Genomic DNA, 20,446 nt, shown 5'->3' with positions numbered 1-20,446 from the left:
GACGGGAACCTTTTTGTTTTACGAGATAGTCTATAGGGGAAACGTTCTCTTTTTTTTTCCATCACGAAGTTTTGATGCATGTCCTAGGCAGAGCAATTACTACTAGGTAATCCGAAAAGAAAATAACGATGCTCTCGTACAAGCAAGTAGCTTTTAGTGAAGAAGTGACCATAATCAAAGAAATACTAGTAAAGTCGTAGATGTACACCTATTTTAACCTACTCCTACTCATTTTATTGATCCAGCTCTTTCCTCAAGCATATGTCATTGTCTGCGTACTGTATGAGTTACGGTAATATGGTGAACAAACACTGTATTACCAGCCAATCGCCAGCCAATCGCCAGCCAATCGCCAGCCAATCGGGTCGATCGCCACTAAAGCAACGCGCCGCGAAAAGGCTATACAAGGGAAAAAGGCCAGCCGCTGGTTGGTTCGCCCGCGAGGCTTCGCATCTCGATTGCGTTTCTGACAGCTTCATCTCTCTGTCGTTGCTCTGTTTTGGCGTTTGCACTGCGACAACGCGCATTTTCTAGCTTCTTTTTGCTATTTATCCACAAAGGACCGCGGCGATCTTCCTGGAGAGCTCCAGAGAGGCGAGAGGCGAAGATGCCTAGTCGGAGATCAGGTCGCGCGGCGGCCAAAAAGGCTGCTGCTGCTCTTGGTACGTTTTTTTAGAGCCCTCTTGCGAGTCAGGTCCTGTTTGACGACTGCTCCTACCATATCTTTTTTTTTCTACATGCAATGAAGTAAATTGTGACTGAAGCTCTTTCTCTTGTCTAATTCACTTTCTTCTTTCTCTTGTCTGATTTACTGTTCTCTTTCTCTTCTTTTTCCCTTTTTGCTGCAGCGCAGCTAGACTTTTTCTTGTCATCATGGGTTCAAGGAGGAAAAACATGGGGGAACAGCCGCCCATTCGACTGAAGCTAATTCGCAATTCTGCGCGTAAAGGGAGCACGCCCAAGGGCTATGCCGATCTCGAAGACGAGCCTATGCCAGATGTCCGCACCAATGCTTCTGCAGACGAGAAGGACGAGGATGTCGAGGAGAACGAGGCGGCGGAGGAAGAATCCGGCGACGATGACGCAGAGGTTGCAGACAAGGACGATGAGGGCGACGATGACGATGAATCAGAAGCTTCTGCAAAGGAGCCAACGCCGCCTCCAGAGCCTGTAATTCGCCGAAAACGATTGGGACGCCCTCCTAAGAATCGACCACCCGACTGGGATAACATGGTGACTGTCACAAAGGAAGAGGCCGATACGCCGCGTCGGAGAGGTCGCGGAGGATGGAGAGGACGAGGCGGGCGCAAGGGAGGCCCTGCGGCGCCAAAGGCCGAGCAGGTGATTGATGCTGAGGGCACGGTAGCCGACATTGTTGACGACGAATGCGTCCTCCCCGAGGATCCAGTGGGCGAGACCAAGGTTGATAAGCTGGGCAATCTGCTGGATGGACGAGACTACCGCTGCCGAACATTCAAGGTGCTCGGTCGAGGCAACCGACTCTACATGTTGTCTACAGAGCCCGCGCGATGCGTTGGTTTCAGGGACAGCTACCTCTTCTTCACGAAGCACCGCAAGCTGTACAAGATTATCGTGGACGACGACGAGAAGCGCGACATGATTGAGCGAGAGATTATCCCCCACTCGTACAAGGGCCGTTCAATAGGAATTGTCACGGCCCGGTCGGTGTTTAGGGAGTTCGGCGCCCGGATTGTTGTGGGTGGAAAGCGCATTGTCGACGACTACGCCGTCACCCTGGCTCGCGAGGAGGGGGCGGTTGAAGGCCAGCTCGCCGACCCAGACGATCACTTTGTGCCGGGAGAGCCATATAACAAGAACCAGTATGTTGCGTGGCACGGTGCCAGCGCAGTATATCACACCAATACGCCTTCTATACCGGTGCCCAGTGGCAAGGTTGAGTCGAAGAAGCGCAAGGTAAACGTCAATGACACAAACTGGATGCTGGAGCATGCACGAGAAGCAAGGTATGTGTGAACTGGAAAATGACAGTTATATGGGACAAAAAAAAAATTTTTACTAACCATGATTCCAGTGCATTCAACGCGGGCATCAACGCCATCAGAAAGCTAAACAACGCCGGTGTTTACGACATTCATACAAACACCATGCAGTATCCAGCCTCCATGCAGCCGACAGTTGCGCGTATCGAGCAAATTTCGCCCGAAGACCAAGCAGCCACCAAGGCCGATCTCGTGTTCCCACCAGTGCCCCTGAAGATGGCCAGAAACTTTGCAGTCATCGACACTTACTTTGAGACGCCAGCGGCAGGCGGAGCTCCGGCTGCAGTCGAGAAGTCTGATCCAGCAGATTTCGTTGCGCAGTTTAACGGGCTGGGCGCTGTGTCAGACGAGATCAAAGATTTACTGCCAGCAGAATGCCGAGAGGCATTTGACAAGGCGGTACGAAAGAATATGGACTGGAGATCACGATGGGGACTGGAAGCTACGCACATGTCACGGAAGGACCCGATTATCGACAAGGCTATCGTTCCGTATAACTTGACGGGGTGAGGTTAGAGATGGACTAATGGAGGGTTATGACATGCGCAATTGAAATTTAACAACGGCCCTTTTTTTCTTTTTTTTTCTTTTTCTTTTACCCCTGACTTTTTTTTTTTTTCTGTAACTATTAATGAGGACGGAAAAGATGGCCGGATGCAAAGATGGCGTTGGGAGTATGAAGAAAGCAGGCGACGAACTTTCGCTCGCCGTAGGATATCTCATCTGAGCTATGGTTTAAGTGACGAAGCAGATTTAGGGACTGGGTATGTAGTCTCAATGCAGACGATGATGAAACTTGTGCAGCTACCGTCCAAGCATGCGGCCGGTGTAGCTAGATGGGCATAATTAAGATAGATAGATATTGTTGACTTGTCTGGCCAGGCATCTATCTTCTCAACTCTGCAGGTTTCAGTTCTATTATCTAGCACCCCAAGTGTAGCCCAACAAGCCAGCCAGTCTACATATAGATGTAAGGGTAGTTGTTATATTGACTTTGAAGTAGCAGCAGTAGGAGCAGTAGGGGCAGTAGTAGTAGCCTACCCTATTCTATTGGCAGCTAGAGTGCCTGATAATATAACTAGAGTGCTAGATAACTCAAGGTATTGCGTGTTTTGAGAGAGATTTTCCGTAACCTTTGTGATTGCCAAACGAAGAGGCCTCTTCACTCAGATTGGTGATTTATACAGCAATAAGCTACATCAAACCAGATCAAACCAGACAATGGAGCCTGTCAGTGGGAGCATCACGGGTTCTTACCACAGAGCAAGACATCGAGTACTACTATGTGACATCTAGGCAGCTCCCCTGGCAATGTTCCCTCTCTTCTCTAGATCATAATAACGTCTCCTTCTTTTTCTCCATCCCCCTCTTCTTTTTGCGTCCCTCCTCTTTGTTTCGACCCTTGTCGTCTTCTTTTTCCCCTCCCCCGCAACGGCAGCTCTCAACATGAACTGTTTTTCTTTCCTTTTTTTTTTTCTGCGGGATTAATTAGTCTCCTGCATGCATAAGCTCATATGCAAGCGTTTTCGGCCTGCACATCACACGCATCGACAAACTCGATAGTGGTGCTGCTAGTCGTAATACTAGTAGGTAGTAGTTTATTACAGTAGCAGTACTCCGTAAAAGAACCAATATCCCTTACATACTCCATGTGCGTTAGTTTGCATGCAGCGGGCATTTCGAACCAGGGTATTAACACGCCGTTAGCTTTCGATTCTGCAGGTAGGCACTTCTTGCTAAAAGGCAAAAATGAAATGCCCTCTTCATGCAAGGGTTCACAACAAAACGGCGTTCCGTAGAACCCGCCCGCTGCAAAATGCACGGGTTGATGCAGAGAGACGTCATAAAGAAGAGTCTAGATTTTTTGTCAAAGAGGGAAGGAAGGACCCCCTCTTCGGTCGTTGCTCGCATAATGCCGAATTTAGGGGACGAAAAATCATGGATGCCATCCATTCTGGGTAGGTGGGAGATGCTGGTGACTGTTTGGATACAACGTGAAGGAACAACTGGCGGCAAAAGTCGGCTTCGGCGTGTACCTCGTTAGATTTTACACATACTAGAATAGAATGGCAAATTTAAAAAGACATTTAAAAAGAAATCTACGCAGCAGGTGTTGAGAATACAAAGCACAAAAAGAATTCGGGGCATTAAATGACCGAATGCAAACCATGTGGGAAATAAACAATACGAGGTGCAATTGGAGTACCAGCATATAACCCTTCCATAGAACAACGCCTGAGTAAAGATTACACGGTACAAACAAGTTAGAATGCAGCGTATTGAATGGACATGTGCATAGGCTATAAAAGTAGCTATTCGCAATATTCGCCTGCTTAGAGTCTCTCAACTTCTTAAAAAAGCCGTCATCCATACCACAAATTATCTATGAAGCGATGATTGAATCACCCACAGGCCAAGGACATCCAGGAAGTCGGAGCGTATCCAGTCATCTAGGCAAATCGACGAGGTACGCATCACGCCACGCAAGCTGCCATCCATATTAACCGAGTCTGTAACTTTCACCCTCTCCCGTATATCATCACACTTCTGCCTGGCATGATCGGGGCGAACAACTTCCCCTTTCAGGCCGTTGGCCAATCAACCCGAATCAAATCGAATCTGCAAGGTCCCATGTCAAAAATGACCTCTCTCTCTCTCTCTCCACTCACGTTACAATATGTGCTTATCTGCAGGCACCAGCATTGTAGTATTATTAATACCCAAAGAACGAAGAAGGAGACGGGAAGTGTCAATGTCATCTATCATTATCCATTTGTGTCCATTCACTCATGCACCCACGTTCCTGTGCCTGAAATAATGAGTGAAAAGAAAAGAAAAAGAAGAGTAGAAATCATTCTAAGCTAGCTACCGATAGCTGTAAACCAAAACTCAGATATATGCTGAGAGTAAATCTTTAAAAACAATAGAAAATCCAACTTGACAGGACACTAGCTGTATCCCATCAACGCCAAAACACCAAGTGCCCCATGAATCTATTTCTCGTGTGAAATTGCTTTCCCATCTTGTTGTCTGCTCCTTGTCGTTATATTTTTTTGTGATATGTTCAATAGGCCAACTAAGGCATTGCAAGACCAAAGGAGGAGCAGATGCGTCCCTGTTCCCACAGGTAGCAATCAAATATATGGCCATTGTATCTGCACGGCCTGTGTACTATTTATATCGACCAAGTCTCTCTTCGTCGTCTTCTATTAGTTCGTATGCCGGTCGAAAGTCTTGCTCGTCTCCTTGTTTCTTTAATTTTGGGTTTGGCAGAGTATCGCGTCTCCCGCCAAGACTCGTGTATCCCTTTTAAACTCGTCAGTCTCCCATGAGCTCCAGCATAAACAGAAAGGAAGTCATATCCAACATACTTGATCGTATAGACAGCAATAAGGAATATCCAAATACCGGGTAAACTAATTCACAGTTAGCTCCCAATTCTTCACCCATCTTGTCTATCCCATCCTCATGTAAAGTGACTTACAGCCCAAATCTCAGCTATTGACAAAACACCGTTAGCATATTCTCCTGATCTTGCGTACATTGAATGCCAGCACTCACTATAATGCCAATCAATCACAGGATGGATTCTCATAAAGTCGGGCCACCCCGCATCCGTCGGGTCGAAATGCTTCAACTTCTCTCCATGCGGATCCGTCCGCCGGGTTCCCACGAAAATGGCCCGAACGCTGGGATTCTGCGCCTTGAAAACCTCCAGGCCCGTCTTCATCGGTAGCGTAAACCGCGCAACGTCTAGGTGGTACATGGCGCTGCTCTTCTCAACGAAATCATCAACCTCGGCAAAGGGATCCGCGGATACGATGTAGACCGAGTGCAGCGTCTCGGGGAAAGGCGGCAGACTGGTCGCTCCGTTCTGCAGGTTGACGCCGGCCATTGACTTGGGAGGCGAGTATCGTCGCGCGTAGCATGCAAGGAGCACGATGAGCATCACGAGGCCTGTTGTGGTGGTTAGCAGCGTTGACCAGATATCAAATGCCAGCCGCCGCACAGTGCAGCTTGGCCTCGGGAAGCGCAAGGCCTCGTCATCGGGAATTCAAAACGTACAGTCCTTGCCGCCATTATACGAGATGGAGATCTCTTCCGGCCTGTAGTCGCGCATCAGTACTGGCCCTTCCACAAGCATCCCGACACAGATGCTAGGCACAGGGCAGCAAAACCCACCGATATCTCTCCAGCGCCTCGTCCACCACCTGGACCGAGATGCGCACCTGCTCCTGCGCCCGTCGCAGCAGCGGCGCAGTCATCTCCTCTGCAAGAAAGGCATCGACCTTGTCTCTCATGGCAACACACGCATCGTACAGCGAGCCGTAGGGCGGGTTCTGTGCGGCGCCGTGGCCGTTGGCCATGGCGATGGCGGCCATTGCTGGGACTGGAGCCGCGGCTGCAGTGACAGCAGCGGCCGTGATGGGATGGACGGGGACAGCGTGCATTCGCGGCTTGTGGACGGATATCATTGTCGGGGTCGCAGGCAGATTTACAACGAAGGACAGCAACAACACGCGGGCATGCTGGTTGACGGCCGGTATTTGATGCACAGAGAGGTCGCAGTTATAGCATCTGGGGTGCCCGGCTGCTTAGTGGCCCAGCGGTGTGCCGGCGCGGCTCCAAGATGTATGTCAGCATCAGGTTCTGATGCCGAGCAGCCACCGACCGGCAGCGCAGATTGCCCGAGCTTTCTGACTTTCAGCCCAACCCTTGCGCTGTGCAAACCGCGTATATGAACAAGATAACCAATTACAACGGCTTCCGGTGAAAGCATTAAAGTCATTCCTAATTGGATCTCCTCTTCTCGCAATATTCGCTGTGCGCTTCCTTTTTCATCAACATCAACAGGAGCATTCAGCAAGGCTACAGACACATTCCCATGTGATTACAGCCCCAGAATGAAAACGCTAGACCCTTGATAAGTTTTTGTACCATGAGAATACCACCACAGTTTGGAACCAAATTTTGTCGCTTCCACTGGCTTCTATTTCAGCCCTCGAACAAAGCCAACAATGCTCTGCGTGCTCGAGCCGAGGTGAGCTCCATCATGTTACACAAAATACAATGCAACCAACTTTACATCCGGCGTTATAGGCCTATCGATCGAACGCGGCCCGCCGCAGGATCTCTGGATGCAAGTATCAATGGCTCCGAGCGCTTACAGGATTCAAAGACGTCAAATCCTTCTCACAGAAATCCCCGCGCTACTATAAATCCTTCTACAGAAGAGAAGAAAAAAAAGACACATTTAACACACTTATCAAACTCCCAATGTCGATTACAGAACAATATATTGGTATCTTACCGTGCTCGGACCTGCTTGCGGGGCCGCATCTTAAGCTGAGACGCATCCAGCCTTGGCTTTGGAAGCTCAATAGCAAAGCAAGGAGAAGAGCATCTCTGTCATGATATCAACACGGCTAGAGGCCAACCAAAGAATAGGTTTCAGACAAGAGAGCATGTATTTTCCCAGCTCACATGCTGCATGCCGCATACACTCTTCTCTACCCGAGATGCATCTTTTCTCGACCAACCAGCGTCTTGATACCAGCCTATCCGCTGAACATACTTCTCCGTACATGCAAAGCCCAACAGCATCAGAAGTCAAAATCCCACGCGTTGATGGGAACGTATGAGGAACAAAACTCTCAGGCGACCGTTTTACCTTACTTTATACGTATCGATTCCGTTTGCAGTAGGCACCCGGTTACCTCACTACATTCTGCGTCATGCAGCATCATCCGCGCTTAGCGACAATGAATTTGAAGCAACATCCAATCTGTCCCGTCGCCAATCTTTTCTTCCTCTTCTTCTACTTACTGTAGGCCTAGGTATTGTTTCTCTTTCTTCAAGGTTCAAGAAAGAAAATGTAGCTGGCCGAGAAAGCCTAACGGTGCGCCAGCCAACATATACCCGGCAATAGTACCGCGCAAAAGTCACGGGAGCCGTTTTCAGCCATCAATGGCAGCCTGCGGAGGGGCTTGCAGACCACCACTCAGGAGAAGAAAATATAATTATAAATATAAAAAAAAAGTGATACTCCACAAAAAAAGCTTCGGCCGAGTCTGACCTGACGAACAGATAGCTTGCTTGCTTCACTTTGTCGCAGGAAATCACGCAGCCCCTCTTTCTCTTCTCTTCTTTTCTTACTCGTACATACATACATGCACAGCGTATCATCGGGAGGCTTCTCTCCAGTGCCGTGGTCTAAGCCCCCACGCGCTGACGAGGGAAACCATGTCCGCTTTTCTCTCTTTGCATTCTTCATTTGTTCTTTCTAGGGATGCATGTTTCATGAGGCGGCACAAGGCCGTGTGGGCAGCTAGGGGGGAGGACCGAGGTTCTCTCGGTTTCCGGCAGTGTCCCTCTGCTCTGCTATGCTCTGCTGTGCTTGTCATGCAAGAAAGGCACCAGTTTACAGACTTCATCCCGCTATATCTGCCTATATAGCTGCCTCGTCGTCCCCTTGCAGCAGTAGCAGTAGCAGTAGCAGTAGCAGCCATCTTTGGATAAATCGTACCTACATGAGCACCCATATGAGCACCTGCATGGAAAAAACAACTTACTTGTATGGAAACCAAAGACTGTTTACATCTCGTAACAAATCGCCGAGCTCGACGGAGTAGGTAGGTAGCTTTACCCGCTTTATTACCCCTCCCCCTCCCTCTCCAAGAAACAACCTGTTTTTGCAAGACAAGAAAAATGTACAAGTAGTGCTCCCTTTCCACCGCCCAGTACCCACCTGGAAAGCAGCAGTAGCAATACGAAAGAGAGAAGGCGAAAAAGGGTACAAAGTTCGCTCACGCATATTTCCCCCTCTCTGCGCTTCAAGAGTTTGTGTGTGTGATTGAGGTGGTGTACGAAGCCATCTGCTGCTTAGTCGCATCGCTCACCACATTCTTGGACCAGGCAGATCGGCTGCTTCGGCGGGTAACACTTCCGCAAGAACCAAAAAGAAGAGGAGGGGAGGAGAGACGCAAAGGAGGCGTAACCGGCCCAGATTTCCCACAGGTCCAGGCTACAACATCCTATAAGCCAAGCCCATTCCACGCTTGTAAGCCCAGCGCCATCAGCCATCATACAAACGGGATCAAGCTTGGTAGCGTGCAGGCATATCCGGGCAGCGCCTCCAATCACGGGCTGGCAGAGGCCAACTATTGGCCACCGACGTAGGAGCAGCAGCTTTTTTCGTCGTGCAGAGCATGGCCGCGCCGAAGCGGAAGGAGGGAGGAAAATCCGTTGCGGGACTTGGAAACCTGGAGAACCGATGGGCCGGCAAGAATCTGGGCTGGCCTGTTTCAACCGTAGAAACTTCTTGAACATGGAAATGGCTGCTGATCGTGGCGTTCGTGATTCTTGGGTGACTCAGGCTGACCCTGCCTAATGATCTTCGTCTTGATCATCTCGTGTAAGTGTGACTGAGCTGGACTGACTTGGCCGCTGCTAGTACTTGCACATTACGTTGATATCCGGGCCAGGCCTAATCGAGATTTACCCGGCTGACACATCGGTGGCAATGTCCATGGGCCTCTCCACGCGCCCAGAGTTGAGACGCTATCCTTACTTCCCCGTCGTCAAAGGTAGACTTACAAGATACCCGGATCTGCAGGCCTGGAAGTACCGTGTCCTTGGCCCGATGTTCACGATCGCCACTTCAACGACGTAGCCTTACATACGTGCACCATACAGCTCCGAGAAATGCAAGTCAGTCGAGCAGATGCGGAATAATGTAGGCACCAATGGATCACGACGGACTCGTAGACACCTGCTCGGTGTAATACAGGGTAAGCAGAGCTCATGTAGGTATAACCTGGTGATGCTTGATGGATGATCATTGTTCCGAAACATTCCCTTCCAAGGCATTTCCGAGAAAGAATTACGTAGCAGCGCAACCTACCACCACGCTTGTGCATACGAACGCACCACTGTGTCGACAGGATGATCGCAGTGGAAAGCTTGATTCTTTCAAAAACCAAACGATTTAGAGCTTCACCAGTCATCACCCAGCCTCCGCGTGAGCTAAGCTCAGTGGCCAGGCAGACAAGAAAGGAAATTAGACTCTTCAGGGTCCAAGGCTCCCACTCACCAGTCAGCAGAGAAGGGCTGGGAAAGTAGCAAAATCATGCTGTTGTTGTTACCTAACAATAGTAGCCAACCGTGTAACGCGTGATCAAGGGAGAAGACCGCATACGCGGGCTATTACCGGGTATTTTTAGGAAGGGAAAATAAAAAGGGACCCTGGAGCTGAGGCTGAGGGTTGGCGCATGGGGGAATGATCGCCGTCGTCATTAATCTCGAAATAGGCTTGGTGGTTGCCTTCCCCCCTAGCCGGACTTCCCAGAGCCCATCCCTGCTGGTTTCTCTGTGTACAAGCGTGGTTGGAGACGTAGCATCCAGACAATTGATCGATGTACTCACATTAGCTGTACAGCCAATGTACAGCGAGTCTTGGATGTGCCAGAATGGACAATGTGTCCAGGGAGGTACATATGCGCGCGCAGCAGGTCCACCTGGGCTGGCACTTTGGCACGAACCGTCCAGGCAGATTGGCAGGGCGTCTGATGATGTGCAGACCCTTTTTTATGCCCAACCATCTGCTGGCATGCCAGACTCGTGCATGGCGCGGGAATGGAAGAAAAGCAGGTTGGGCAGCCTCCTCATGCTCCCCTCTTCGTCTGTGCCAGTAGCATGTCCACGGTGGCATCCCCGCGGTGGCATCGCTATCCAATCTTGGACTCGATGGAGATGCCGTAGTTGTATGGCATGTACAAGTACAGCATGTACACCTGCAATGCCTAGGCACTTCCCAAGTCCGTACAAAGCACAGCAGGCTGATCTGCATGCGTACCTGGTGTATACAGCCAACTACATAGCTGTACGAGTATGCGGGAGATGACCAGCCTCAACTCATGCATCCCAATGCTCAATGGTCAGCAGCGCTGCAGAACCGCGACAACCCAAAACAAAGACCGACATTTCGTAGATCGAGGCAGGTACATACAAGGCTGCAAGAGTGTTACCAGTCGCTAGTCGAAACCCCAGGGCGTCAGTGTAACATCCTGACCGCCAGGTCCAAACCGGCTCCTCTGCTTAGTAGCATTTCAAGAGGCCTGGTTTTAGCTCCCCAACATGTTCAATCGCCAATCCTACCACGCTGATTGGCGTCTGGCCTGCGATTCTGGATCAACTGCCCACACAAAGAGCGAGAAAAAATCTGAGAGGGGAGGGAAAAAAAAAACAGAGGCGTCTAGGTAAGAGGCACCGGAAGGCTGAAACTAGACTGACTTATCGAAATTTCACCCTCATTTCCAAGCGTGCCGGCACAGGGGTCTGGGCCAAAGTAGCCAATGCTCTGCTCTCCCTGCTTTTCACATGATCTCCTATTCTTATCGCTCGGCTGGCGTGGTAACGACGAGACTGAAAACGAACACGCTGACCACGCTCTGTTGATGTCAGCCCAGGCCAAGTAGCAGATCTTCCCTCGGCCCAAATGCTAGCTGATTCTGAGACGCTGTCTGGTCAGCGCATTTGCGATTCCTCCCTCCGCCCAGCACGCACTGACTTACACTAGCCACAGGCTACCCGTCGTAATAATAGCAGCAGCACGGCGTAGTACTTGTACGTGTAGGAGTTGTGATAGACAGAGCAGTGCTAACAACCCAAGCACTACTGCTAGTACAAGTAGCAGTTCGATGTGGTTGCTAGCAGTAGTGCTCCGTAAGACTAGCAATGGTTAGCTAAACGGAGACAAGCCGTGGAACCCATCTAAAATTGGAGTAATCTCAATGGTTGGTGCCCGTCCCTGAAAAGAAAATTAACCACGGGTCTGGGTTTCTTTGGCGTGTTCCATCAGAACTCATAACGTGGTGCTACAGGCTGGTCGGGCCTGGACTTGCAACCCCTTGACCGCGTTTCATTTCCTGGAATACCGTGCTTTGCGCTTCGAAAGTATTGCAGTACTGTAGTTGTGTAGGTACATGGTGTCGGAAGACCCAGTTACCGTAGCTTGTACGGCAATCGGCTGTTGCGGACCATGTTCTGCAGCCACTCCTCCGGCACACTGTCCACGTCTCTTCCCTTGCTCTGGCCCATTGAGCCGTTAGGGAAACTCATTGTGATACTGAGTAGGTATGGCTACCTGTGTAGTGCACGATGCTCCGGGGTCATGGCTCGCGGACTTTGCGGGCTGAATAATGATGCTGCCACCACCTAGCCTCTTACAAGAGCAATTGGTTGCTGGAGGTGGCTCATACCGGATGGTATGGTGGGCTGGCTTGTCGTCATGTGTCCTGAAGAATCGCTTCTTCTTTCTTCTTCTTACAGGGTCGCACATGCATGCGTGCTAGCGGACTAGTGACCGAAGCTCTACTAGACATTTGGATCCAGGGTCGGGTATGCTGGTGTCGAGAGAGATTCAGAATTAGCCGGCCGAGATTTTCCTTCGCTTGCTCCGGCGGTCGGCCGTGAAAGCTGGGGCACTCAGGCGCGAGTCGCGCGGCCGCCTCAAAATTCAACAACATCTATGTACCTTTCCACCACGGAAGAGAAGCTGTCCAGTTGAGTCGCAGCATGCACGGCGTGCAATGTGCAATTGGGCTGTGATTGAATGGATGGCGATGCAGGCAGAGATCATGACTTGTGACTGGCCTGGTTGCTGCAGAAGGCCCACCACTTCGAAGCACTTGTTTTTTTTTTTTTTTTTTTTTTTTTGCTGTGAAGACTTTGGAGTGTAGTCCGAGTACCTGTAATGGAAGTCAATCTGTACCTCTGGACTGAGAAAAGCTGCCCTGGGCGGTTGAACCGAAGCGCGAAGGCGGAGGACTGGAGTGAGGGATTTCTCTCCGCATTCTCCATCGCCCAAGCCGTAGCGGATAATTTTTTTTCTTCAGAAAAAAATTGGAAGGCTTGATGGCTTCTGCTAGCATTGCGATGGAGTAGGGTACTCGAAAGCGTGCACCGATTGTACCTTGTGCGCGCTACAAGTAGCGCTGCTTGGACACTTACACAGCTTAGCACGCACGCATCTGCACAGTCCCCTGTCCATGCATGCTGATTTAGATGGAGGGATTAGGAACAAGCAGGTCAGTCTGTCGAAAGTTCAAGCAGGTACTTTGTACGAAGCAGCAAAGGTGGAAAGGTGTGGCAGGGAACCCCCAAAACCCAGAGGCGATTGATGACTGGGAGAAAGCACTCCGTCCCATACTCGCATCTCCCACAGCGTAGTTCTCGGTGGTAACGGTCATGGCATCGATGGCCTCGGCCTCGGTCGATGCTATGAGTAGAAGGTCAGCAGCGCTGAGCTCTCTGCTGGGCCCGTCCTTGCCCTGTCTGCTCTGCCCTCTGGCTGTGGACCACAGAGCGCCCTCGTATTTGCAAACAGCAACATCTGCACGAAATGGGCTGCGGAAAATGCGTTCAAGTGTAATTGTTCGGGCCGCCCAAGGATCCGACAGCTCCGTCCAGCGTGCGAGGGCTTGTCGATCAGGGCTCCAAGACACAGTGCCGCCACGAGAGCCTGAGCAGCGAGCGTCCAAGACACAGGCGCCACCGATTCACACCGGATCATGCAGGCAGGGTCTCAGGACCTTTTCCAAGTCCACGGCCCATTGCTGGCGCCATTACAAATGCTGCTCCGGCCAAGAGAGTTGTCGACAAGGCACAAGCACAGACAAGATGGCTCGAGGATAAAAGCAGAGGCCCCATCGCGCCTAACCGGGTTCGCTCCGTGACTCGCAGATATACCTCGTTCGAGAACGGGCATGGCCCCGTGCTGGCGCCAGGGATTGGGCGGATTGGCGGGCTGGCGGATCCAGCGACTGCGACGCGATTCCCTTTTGACAAGAATGTGCAGTGCCAGTGACGACGGCCTGCCGGAGCCAAAAGCTGGAGACTGTGCTGGACGCACGCCTGGGCCGGCCACCCCTTCGCCTTTGGCCTTGCGTCACATCCCATCAGACGACCAGTCCAGTGGTGGGCAGCAAGCCGCCGCGAAAGATGCCTGCATGTGAGTCGTCATTCCGAGCATCTGCAAATTGTAGTCATCGACTCCGTACTCGTGCTCGCGCTGGCACGGACGTGCGCGTATATGGACGGAGCAAGCGGTAGGTGTCGGGTTTCTTGTTCCTTTTTTGCCTCACCATAGGACATCAACAGCGGATTTCGTCTGCTGTTCTAAAGCGTCACGCCCAGTCTGGCTTCAGATGGGGCTGCTTATTCTAGCCTTGGTCGTGGAAAGGGGCAGAAAAAGATTGACAACGTCAAAACTTTAGTACTGTAGAAAGAAAAAAAAAAAAAAAATTCTTTTCTAAAAAAAACATCGTGCCACTTTTCCCGCAGTGGGCGTTGAGCGAGCAGCTCCAGTCGTCCCGGCCAGGCAGGCACTACTGACTCCCACAGTGGCAGAAGCCAGTCACGGTGGCAACTGCGTTAACGCCCTCGTGCAGCGCAGGTCGCTGTGGGAAAATCCTCAGGAGGCACCGCACCGCAGACGAAGTCTTCCAAGCCTCCCAACCATCCTGGAGTGGGAGTACACGAGCTGCCGGGGTGCTCTGGCTGCATGCGCCGACAGTACTGAGGTACTCGGTACGGCCTGCATGTACCTGGAGGCGAGGCACGCTGATGCACGAGGAAGGCGCTGCGCCCCTGGGCCAATCAGCACGCACGGCGGCGCCCTGGTTTAGCTAGCACATTGTCCATGATTGTCCACAGAGGCGCCACCAAAGCACCGTGTGCAGTGGAGATGGCCGCCGAGGTACCGCGCCAGCCTGCTACGCGCGCGTGGGTACTTCTGCACTGCGACCCCCATTCCGCTAGGCTTTAGTTGGCCCGTCAGTGGCACTGTTGCGGCCCCACCCACTCCGGGGCAAAGAAAAAAAAAGCAGCTTAGTACGAAGCTCCAAGTACTCGTACCCGAGAGCCCCCCTGTCCAGCCCAAGTGCTTGAGGACCCCATACCTGCAGTACGTACTCCGGTCTTGCGGTAAAGAACCTGGGAGGGATTGGCAGGTGAGAGAAAAAAGTTGGCTGCTCCAGCCAGCCCCAGGTACCTTGGCGCCTGGCGCATGGTGGGTGTCCACTGCAATACCTGCCACTGCACTACCGCTGGGGACTGCCAACTGGTACTGTTCCACCGCCCATGCCCTAACTGCTGTCGCTGTGCCGCCCGTAACCTTCATCTAGTAGAGCTCGCGCTCTTCATTTCTGCGCTCCCACACCTCAACCTCTTCTTTCATATTTTCTTCAACCCTTTTCCCTCCTCTTCCTCCTCCACCGAATTCCGAATCCGCCGATTTCTCGACAAGCCTCGTCGCGAACTCGCCATCGTTCGTCGACGTCTGGATTCAGGTTTCTCGCGTGAGCCTACTCCTCTTGTTGCCTCCAGCTCGCTGCTGTGCAGGTAGCTTCTTTGTGTTCCCACGGCTTGTCTGCAGTGGCCGCTATCAACACGGTCACGTCTACTTCCGCTCAACGGTCACATCCTTTGGAGGGTTTCTTTTTTACAAAAAGCTCTTGTGAGGACACCTCTCGAATAGAGGTTAGTATTTATTGCTTTACTTTCGACTGCATCACCGATCTTGCTGCAACATGGTTCCTTCCCAACGTCCCGCGAATCCTCGCCGCGACACCAGCGATTTGTTTTGACAACACTCCATCTTTATAACCACTTACCTTCCTACATCCGTCGATCGATTCACTCCTCGATGCTTTTAATGAAGATTGCATCCATAATCAACGATTCGACGTCATTCCTTCGCTTTGTTTATTCTTCTTGTGCCAGTGGCAAAACGCACTTTGCAATATAATAAACATTGCTTCCTTGAACTTTACGCCTCTCTCGTCACACCACAAGGCATGACTTGTACATGATCTGCTTTTCACTGTGCCGCATGTCCCCAACTTAATGATTTTATTTACAAGATCACTCTGCTAACAGGTCATCTGAAAACAGAAAAGCTTTTTCATCACGCTACATCCTTTTTTCCTTCTCTTTTTCCCTCAGTCTCGCTTCCAGCTTGCGTTAACGCCCATACTTGGACTTCGACGTTGAGCGATCTCTGAACCTTGGACGGCCATTTTTATTTGACCGACTGATCCATTACGATATCCTTTTGTCACGTTTTCTTATCTTCAAATCGCTTCCAACAGCATTTTCGTCGCACTTCACGACACAACTCTTCCCACGTTAAATGGCTCTTGCGTCTCAGTAGAGCTCCATCGACACATTTCTTTTTCGCGCCGCTTTGCCGATCCGCACGTTCTGCTTTCTTGTCCCGAGACCACTCCATAAAACAGCAGTGCATTGCCACGTGCTGTTTTCGTCTCCGACAAGAAATCTTCAATCCGACAAAGATCTGTTCGATCTTCGTCGGACCTCCTCCACTACCGTCATCATGCCCGGAGGCGTTTGTGCCGTCCTCGATTATGAGGTCGACATGATGGCTGAGTATGTCGCCGAGATGGCAACTCGCGTGGTTACCCCCGACGCCAGCGTCACTTCTCCTTTCCGGAAGTTTGTGTCGCAGATCCTCACTTCCACTAGACTGCCCAGCACGACCATTCTTCTTGGAATGAACTATCTCGCCAAGAGAATCAACTCCATGAAGACTCAAGGTCCCTACAAGGCCTCTGAGGGTCAGGTTTGGCGTTTCCTCACCGTTTCGCTTCTCCTTGGCAGCAAATTCTTGGACGACAACACCTTCCAGAACCGATCATGGTCTGAGGTTAGCGGCATCCCCGTCTCCGAGCTGAACACTCTGGAGTATGATTGGCTTCAGGCCATGAGCTGGCGACTCTACGTCAACCTTGATCACAGCAAGGACTATCAGGCCTGGCTTGACAACTGGCGTGAGTGGCAGCAGATGAAGAAGCGACAGGCCGCTCAAGCCAACAGGGAGCGTCTGGCTTCGCTGGTCCCTGCCATCGATACCGATTTGGCTAGGTACAACAGCAACCGCTGCTCTCCTCATTCGCGCTACATCCAGGCACAAATCGCAGAGTACGAACGCTACCAGGCTATGAAGACCCAGCAGCAGACCTACCGCTCGCGCGACTCGTGGTCGAACAACCCTTGGAATGCGCCTCTCACTCCTCCAGATTCTGGCTACGGTACTCCCGAGTACGCCACGTCGGCAGCCTCTAGCAACGCTCGCTACAATGAGTGGTTCGCTCAGGCCGCTGCTCAGTACAGCAGCCGCTACCCCCAGCCTCCGGCTCAAAATACGTTTTATCCCAACCGCCAGACGCCTTATGCATCCCACTACCCTTACCAGCACCACGGTGTATGGGAGCATGGCGTTGCTGAGTGCAGTTGCCCGGGATGTGTCGAGCCCATGAAGCAGAACTCCTATTTCATGTCACATGGATATGGCCAGCCTGTCATGGGTTAACGTTTGCAACGATTTTCCTTTTTTCGTTTATCTTATTGAGCTCAGATGGCTCATACTTTTCCTTATTCGGTCCCGGAAAAAAAAAGGTGCGGATTTCGAGTTTTTAATGGCTACGAGTTTTCGCTTTCTTCTCTTTTATAAGAAGACGCGTGTTTTTCAGATACCCCCGGCATGAAAAAAAGAATTTCTACACACGCGATCAGTTTCAGCACGTCTTTTCTTCAGCCTGTTTTTATGATGTCGCCATGACGCGACTGTCGGATACCAGAGTTTTCTCCTCCGTGACACAAACACATTATTCGCAGTCATGGTTGGCTTCAACTATAAACGGCAAATTTTTTACGGTACATGTTCATAATGGTTTGGTTCGGCGCAAGGCTATATTTTTTTATTACTACTACAAAGATGTTCATCGTTGCAAAGCCAGCTTGGTCCTAGCGACATCAGAAGCAATCCTGTCATCATGGATTTCGATTTCGAAGGCACCGCCAGCTCGCAACAAGCACCGAAGGCGAACATTGTCCACTCTTTTACCAAAAAAAGAATCTTTTCTCTCTTTGTTTTGATACCATGCTCTATGGAATCTCTTGCGTTTGCGCGCGCGCTGCACGTATAGACCTGGTATTGGTACCCTGCATTGGTACCTCGATAGATCTGGAATTCAGTCTTAGGCGCTGCCTACAACCGAAAACTGCTCACTGGCAGGCGTCCGAAGTTTTACAAAAAATTCAAAAAAAGGTCTGAGCTGTGTCATCAGAAGTCCATGCCGGCAACGCGCCCACTATGGGTTGGTTGAAACACCAAAATATCCGTGCCGGCTATAAGCGACATTGTTCATGACGCATCAAAAAGCAATGAAGATTTCAAAAAGTTTTGGGAGCAGCACATATGATACTATACTTGTTTGTTCGTGGTAGGAACCGGTGTCTGTGCAAAACGGGTTTTACGACGGCGCTTTTATGCATTGTCTTCAGCGGGTAAAATGGAAGATTGGACCGGTTTATATATTTCTCTTTCTCTTCGGCGCATTTTTATTATTTCACCATATACGGTTTTGCATTCCGCGGCCAAACATCACTTGATGTAATGCCTTGGGTGGCTTCACGTCGAGGTCAGATGAATATCTTCTATACATCATCTGACTTGTTCTATTCCCCCTTCTTCTTTTTTTCTTTTTCTTCTCTTCTCTTTTCTATGAGATGTTAGACGTCTTGTTTTATGGATTGATTTGTAGAGAGGGAAGGTTTTACCGCGATGGAGAAGACGGGGTGTTTTTTTTTTGTTCGATTAATGAGATTTTTTCGATTCGCGTGAATGCGGACAGTTTCTCTGTATTCATATGATCAATTTCATACCTGTTGTGGAATCTTGTGTTCTTGGAGAGGACAGATGTGATTTTGGGGTGAAGGCTTGGGCGGTAGCCAGATGAGAGAGGCGTTTCTGCTTTCGCGACAGAGAGGAGATATATATCTGACACGGCAAATGAGCAGCGGCTTTATTTTCATACCCCGAGGAGACGGACAATTGGATGGATGGGAGAGTTGTGTATGTGGGTGTGTCCTGAGACGGAAACAGCTGTGAAGATATTAGCAGGGCTTTAGCCTAAGGTGACGTCTCCTATGGATCTCTTGACGGCGTCCCTCTTGTGAGATTATAGTACAATTAAATTGATGAGCAGCTTTGACTGGAATTCAGTTGTATAATTTGAGCCTGTACAATTACTTTTAATCGTTATCAAAGTCCGATTGAATTTGTCTGTGAAGAAAGATTTGGCGACTATGGAGGATGAGTAGAATTGAGTGTCCGGCTGATCATCGGAAGTTGAGCTTCTTACCTCGCCTTACATTCCGCCGGTGCCCTTTGGTCTGTAACTTGCATCAGATTTCACCGCCTGTGAATATAGTATCTGCCGACATGTCTCGTAGCTAATCAAACTCGTGATTTGCTTTATTGACTCATTTCGTTAATTTGCGACAGAGGGCTCCTAATTCCAACTACTCTTTATAATACGGCCTCGAAATCTACTGAGTTGGTTGCAGCCCTGGCGGCTAAGCCCATCTTTCGTACGAAGCGTTCCATAAGCCAATTCTCTAATATCGATTCAATCACGCTATTTCATCACAATTCGACATTTGAAGATAGGAGAAAGGAAAGGGGAAAGGTGAAAAGAAAAGAAAGAAAATAAGAAGAGAAATAATAAAAGAAAACGAAAGCTATAAGTGCGCTTGAGCTACAATGTCTGGCCGGTTCGTCTCCGGCGGCACGATATCTTCCAGCGGCGAGCCTACCAAGGATGAGAGCGGGCATGAGGCGGTGGTGGCGGCCGCGCGGGAGCCGCTGATGAAGAAGAATTCCGAGTGGGAGGCGGTGCAGCACGAGCTTGAGGAGGATCGGAAGAAGAGGGAGCAGGCGAGGGCGGATTTGGCGGGGGAAGGGCAGCAGAGCTTGTATGATATACTGCAGGCGAACAAAGGTTTGTTTTGAGATGAGAGATGTGATGATGAGAGCCGCGCTAAAATAAGTTGCTTCTTACAGCGGCTAAGCAGGCAGCTTTTGAAGAGCAGGCCAAGCTGAAGAATCAGTTTCGCGCCCTGGACAATGACGAGATTGACTTTTTGGACGAGGTGAGGGCCAAGGAGAAGGCGGATGAGGCGCGGGCGAAGAAGGAGCTGGAGACGGGGTTGAAGGCCTTTCGGGAGAGGCAGAAAAGCACTGGCGGAGAGGGTTCTGCGGCTGCGAATGAGGATGAGGGGCCGAAGGGGGGAGAGGATGAGGAGTGGGCTGTGGGGGGGAGGAAGAGGAAGAGGCATGAGAGGGAGATGTTGGGCGTGAAGAAGAAGGTTGTGAGTAAAGGGGGTGAGAAGGAGGAGGCTGTGACGGTGAGGAAGAGTGATAATGATGGTGATAACAAGAAAGAGCCTCACAACGAAGAGAAAGGGGAAGAGAAGAAGACAACGGGGGGATTGGGACTCGTGGGGTATGGTTCGGAATCGGATGAGAGTGGTGATGAGGATTGATATTTGATAAGAGAGAG

General features: G+C 50.6%; 5 protein-coding genes across 5 annotated transcripts; 3 read left to right on the top strand and 2 right to left on the bottom strand.

Annotated features, from left to right (window-relative positions):
• Nucleotides 1-873: 873 nt before the first annotated feature.
• On the top strand, nucleotides 874-2,531 carry TGAM01_v205140 (hypothetical protein; the record flags this gene model as incomplete). The annotated part of the gene is made up of 2 exons (XM_018810482.1): nucleotides 874-1,985; nucleotides 2,054-2,531. 2 exons carry the CDS (start codon nucleotides 874-876, stop codon nucleotides 2,529-2,531), a joined length of 1,590 nt encoding a protein of 529 aa, XP_018656291.1.
• Nucleotides 2,532-5,192: 2,661 nt separating this feature from the next.
• On the bottom strand, nucleotides 5,193-6,496 carry TGAM01_v205139 (phosphoadenosine phosphosulfate reductase; the record flags this gene model as incomplete). The annotated part of the gene is made up of 6 exons (XM_018810481.1): nucleotides 5,193-5,327; nucleotides 5,393-5,437; nucleotides 5,506-5,519; nucleotides 5,583-5,978; nucleotides 6,087-6,127; nucleotides 6,204-6,496. The coding sequence occupies 6 exons, from the start codon at nucleotides 6,494-6,496 to the stop codon at nucleotides 5,193-5,195; spliced, it is 924 nt and encodes a 307-aa protein (XP_018656290.1).
• A 6,585-nt stretch (nucleotides 6,497-13,081) lies between these two features.
• TGAM01_v205138 (hypothetical protein) lies at nucleotides 13,082-15,089 on the bottom strand (the record flags this gene model as incomplete). The annotated part of the gene is made up of 3 exons (XM_018810480.1): nucleotides 13,082-13,542; nucleotides 14,416-14,707; nucleotides 14,994-15,089. 3 exons carry the CDS (start codon nucleotides 15,087-15,089, stop codon nucleotides 13,082-13,084), a joined length of 849 nt encoding a protein of 282 aa, XP_018656289.1.
• Nucleotides 15,090-16,416: 1,327 nt separating this feature from the next.
• Nucleotides 16,417-17,412, top strand: TGAM01_v205137 (hypothetical protein; the record flags this gene model as incomplete). The annotated part of the gene is made up of 1 exon (XM_018810479.1): nucleotides 16,417-17,412. The coding sequence occupies one exon, from the start codon at nucleotides 16,417-16,419 to the stop codon at nucleotides 17,410-17,412; it is 996 nt and encodes a 331-aa protein (XP_018656288.1).
• Nucleotides 17,413-19,647: 2,235 nt separating this feature from the next.
• Nucleotides 19,648-20,429, top strand: TGAM01_v205136 (hypothetical protein; the record flags this gene model as incomplete). The annotated part of the gene is made up of 2 exons (XM_018810478.2): nucleotides 19,648-19,885; nucleotides 19,948-20,429. 2 exons carry the CDS (start codon nucleotides 19,648-19,650, stop codon nucleotides 20,427-20,429), a joined length of 720 nt encoding a protein of 239 aa, XP_018656287.2.
• Between the last annotated feature and the right edge of the window lie 17 nt (nucleotides 20,430-20,446).

This window comes from Trichoderma gamsii, assembly GCF_001481775.2.
Source record: "Trichoderma gamsii strain T6085 chromosome Unknown Scaffold_15.2, whole genome shotgun sequence".
Taxonomy (NCBI): domain Eukaryota; kingdom Fungi; phylum Ascomycota; class Sordariomycetes; order Hypocreales; family Hypocreaceae; genus Trichoderma; species Trichoderma gamsii.
The sequence above is the reverse complement of the archived record's forward strand: the minus strand, read 5'-3'. Positions and strand labels throughout refer to the sequence as shown.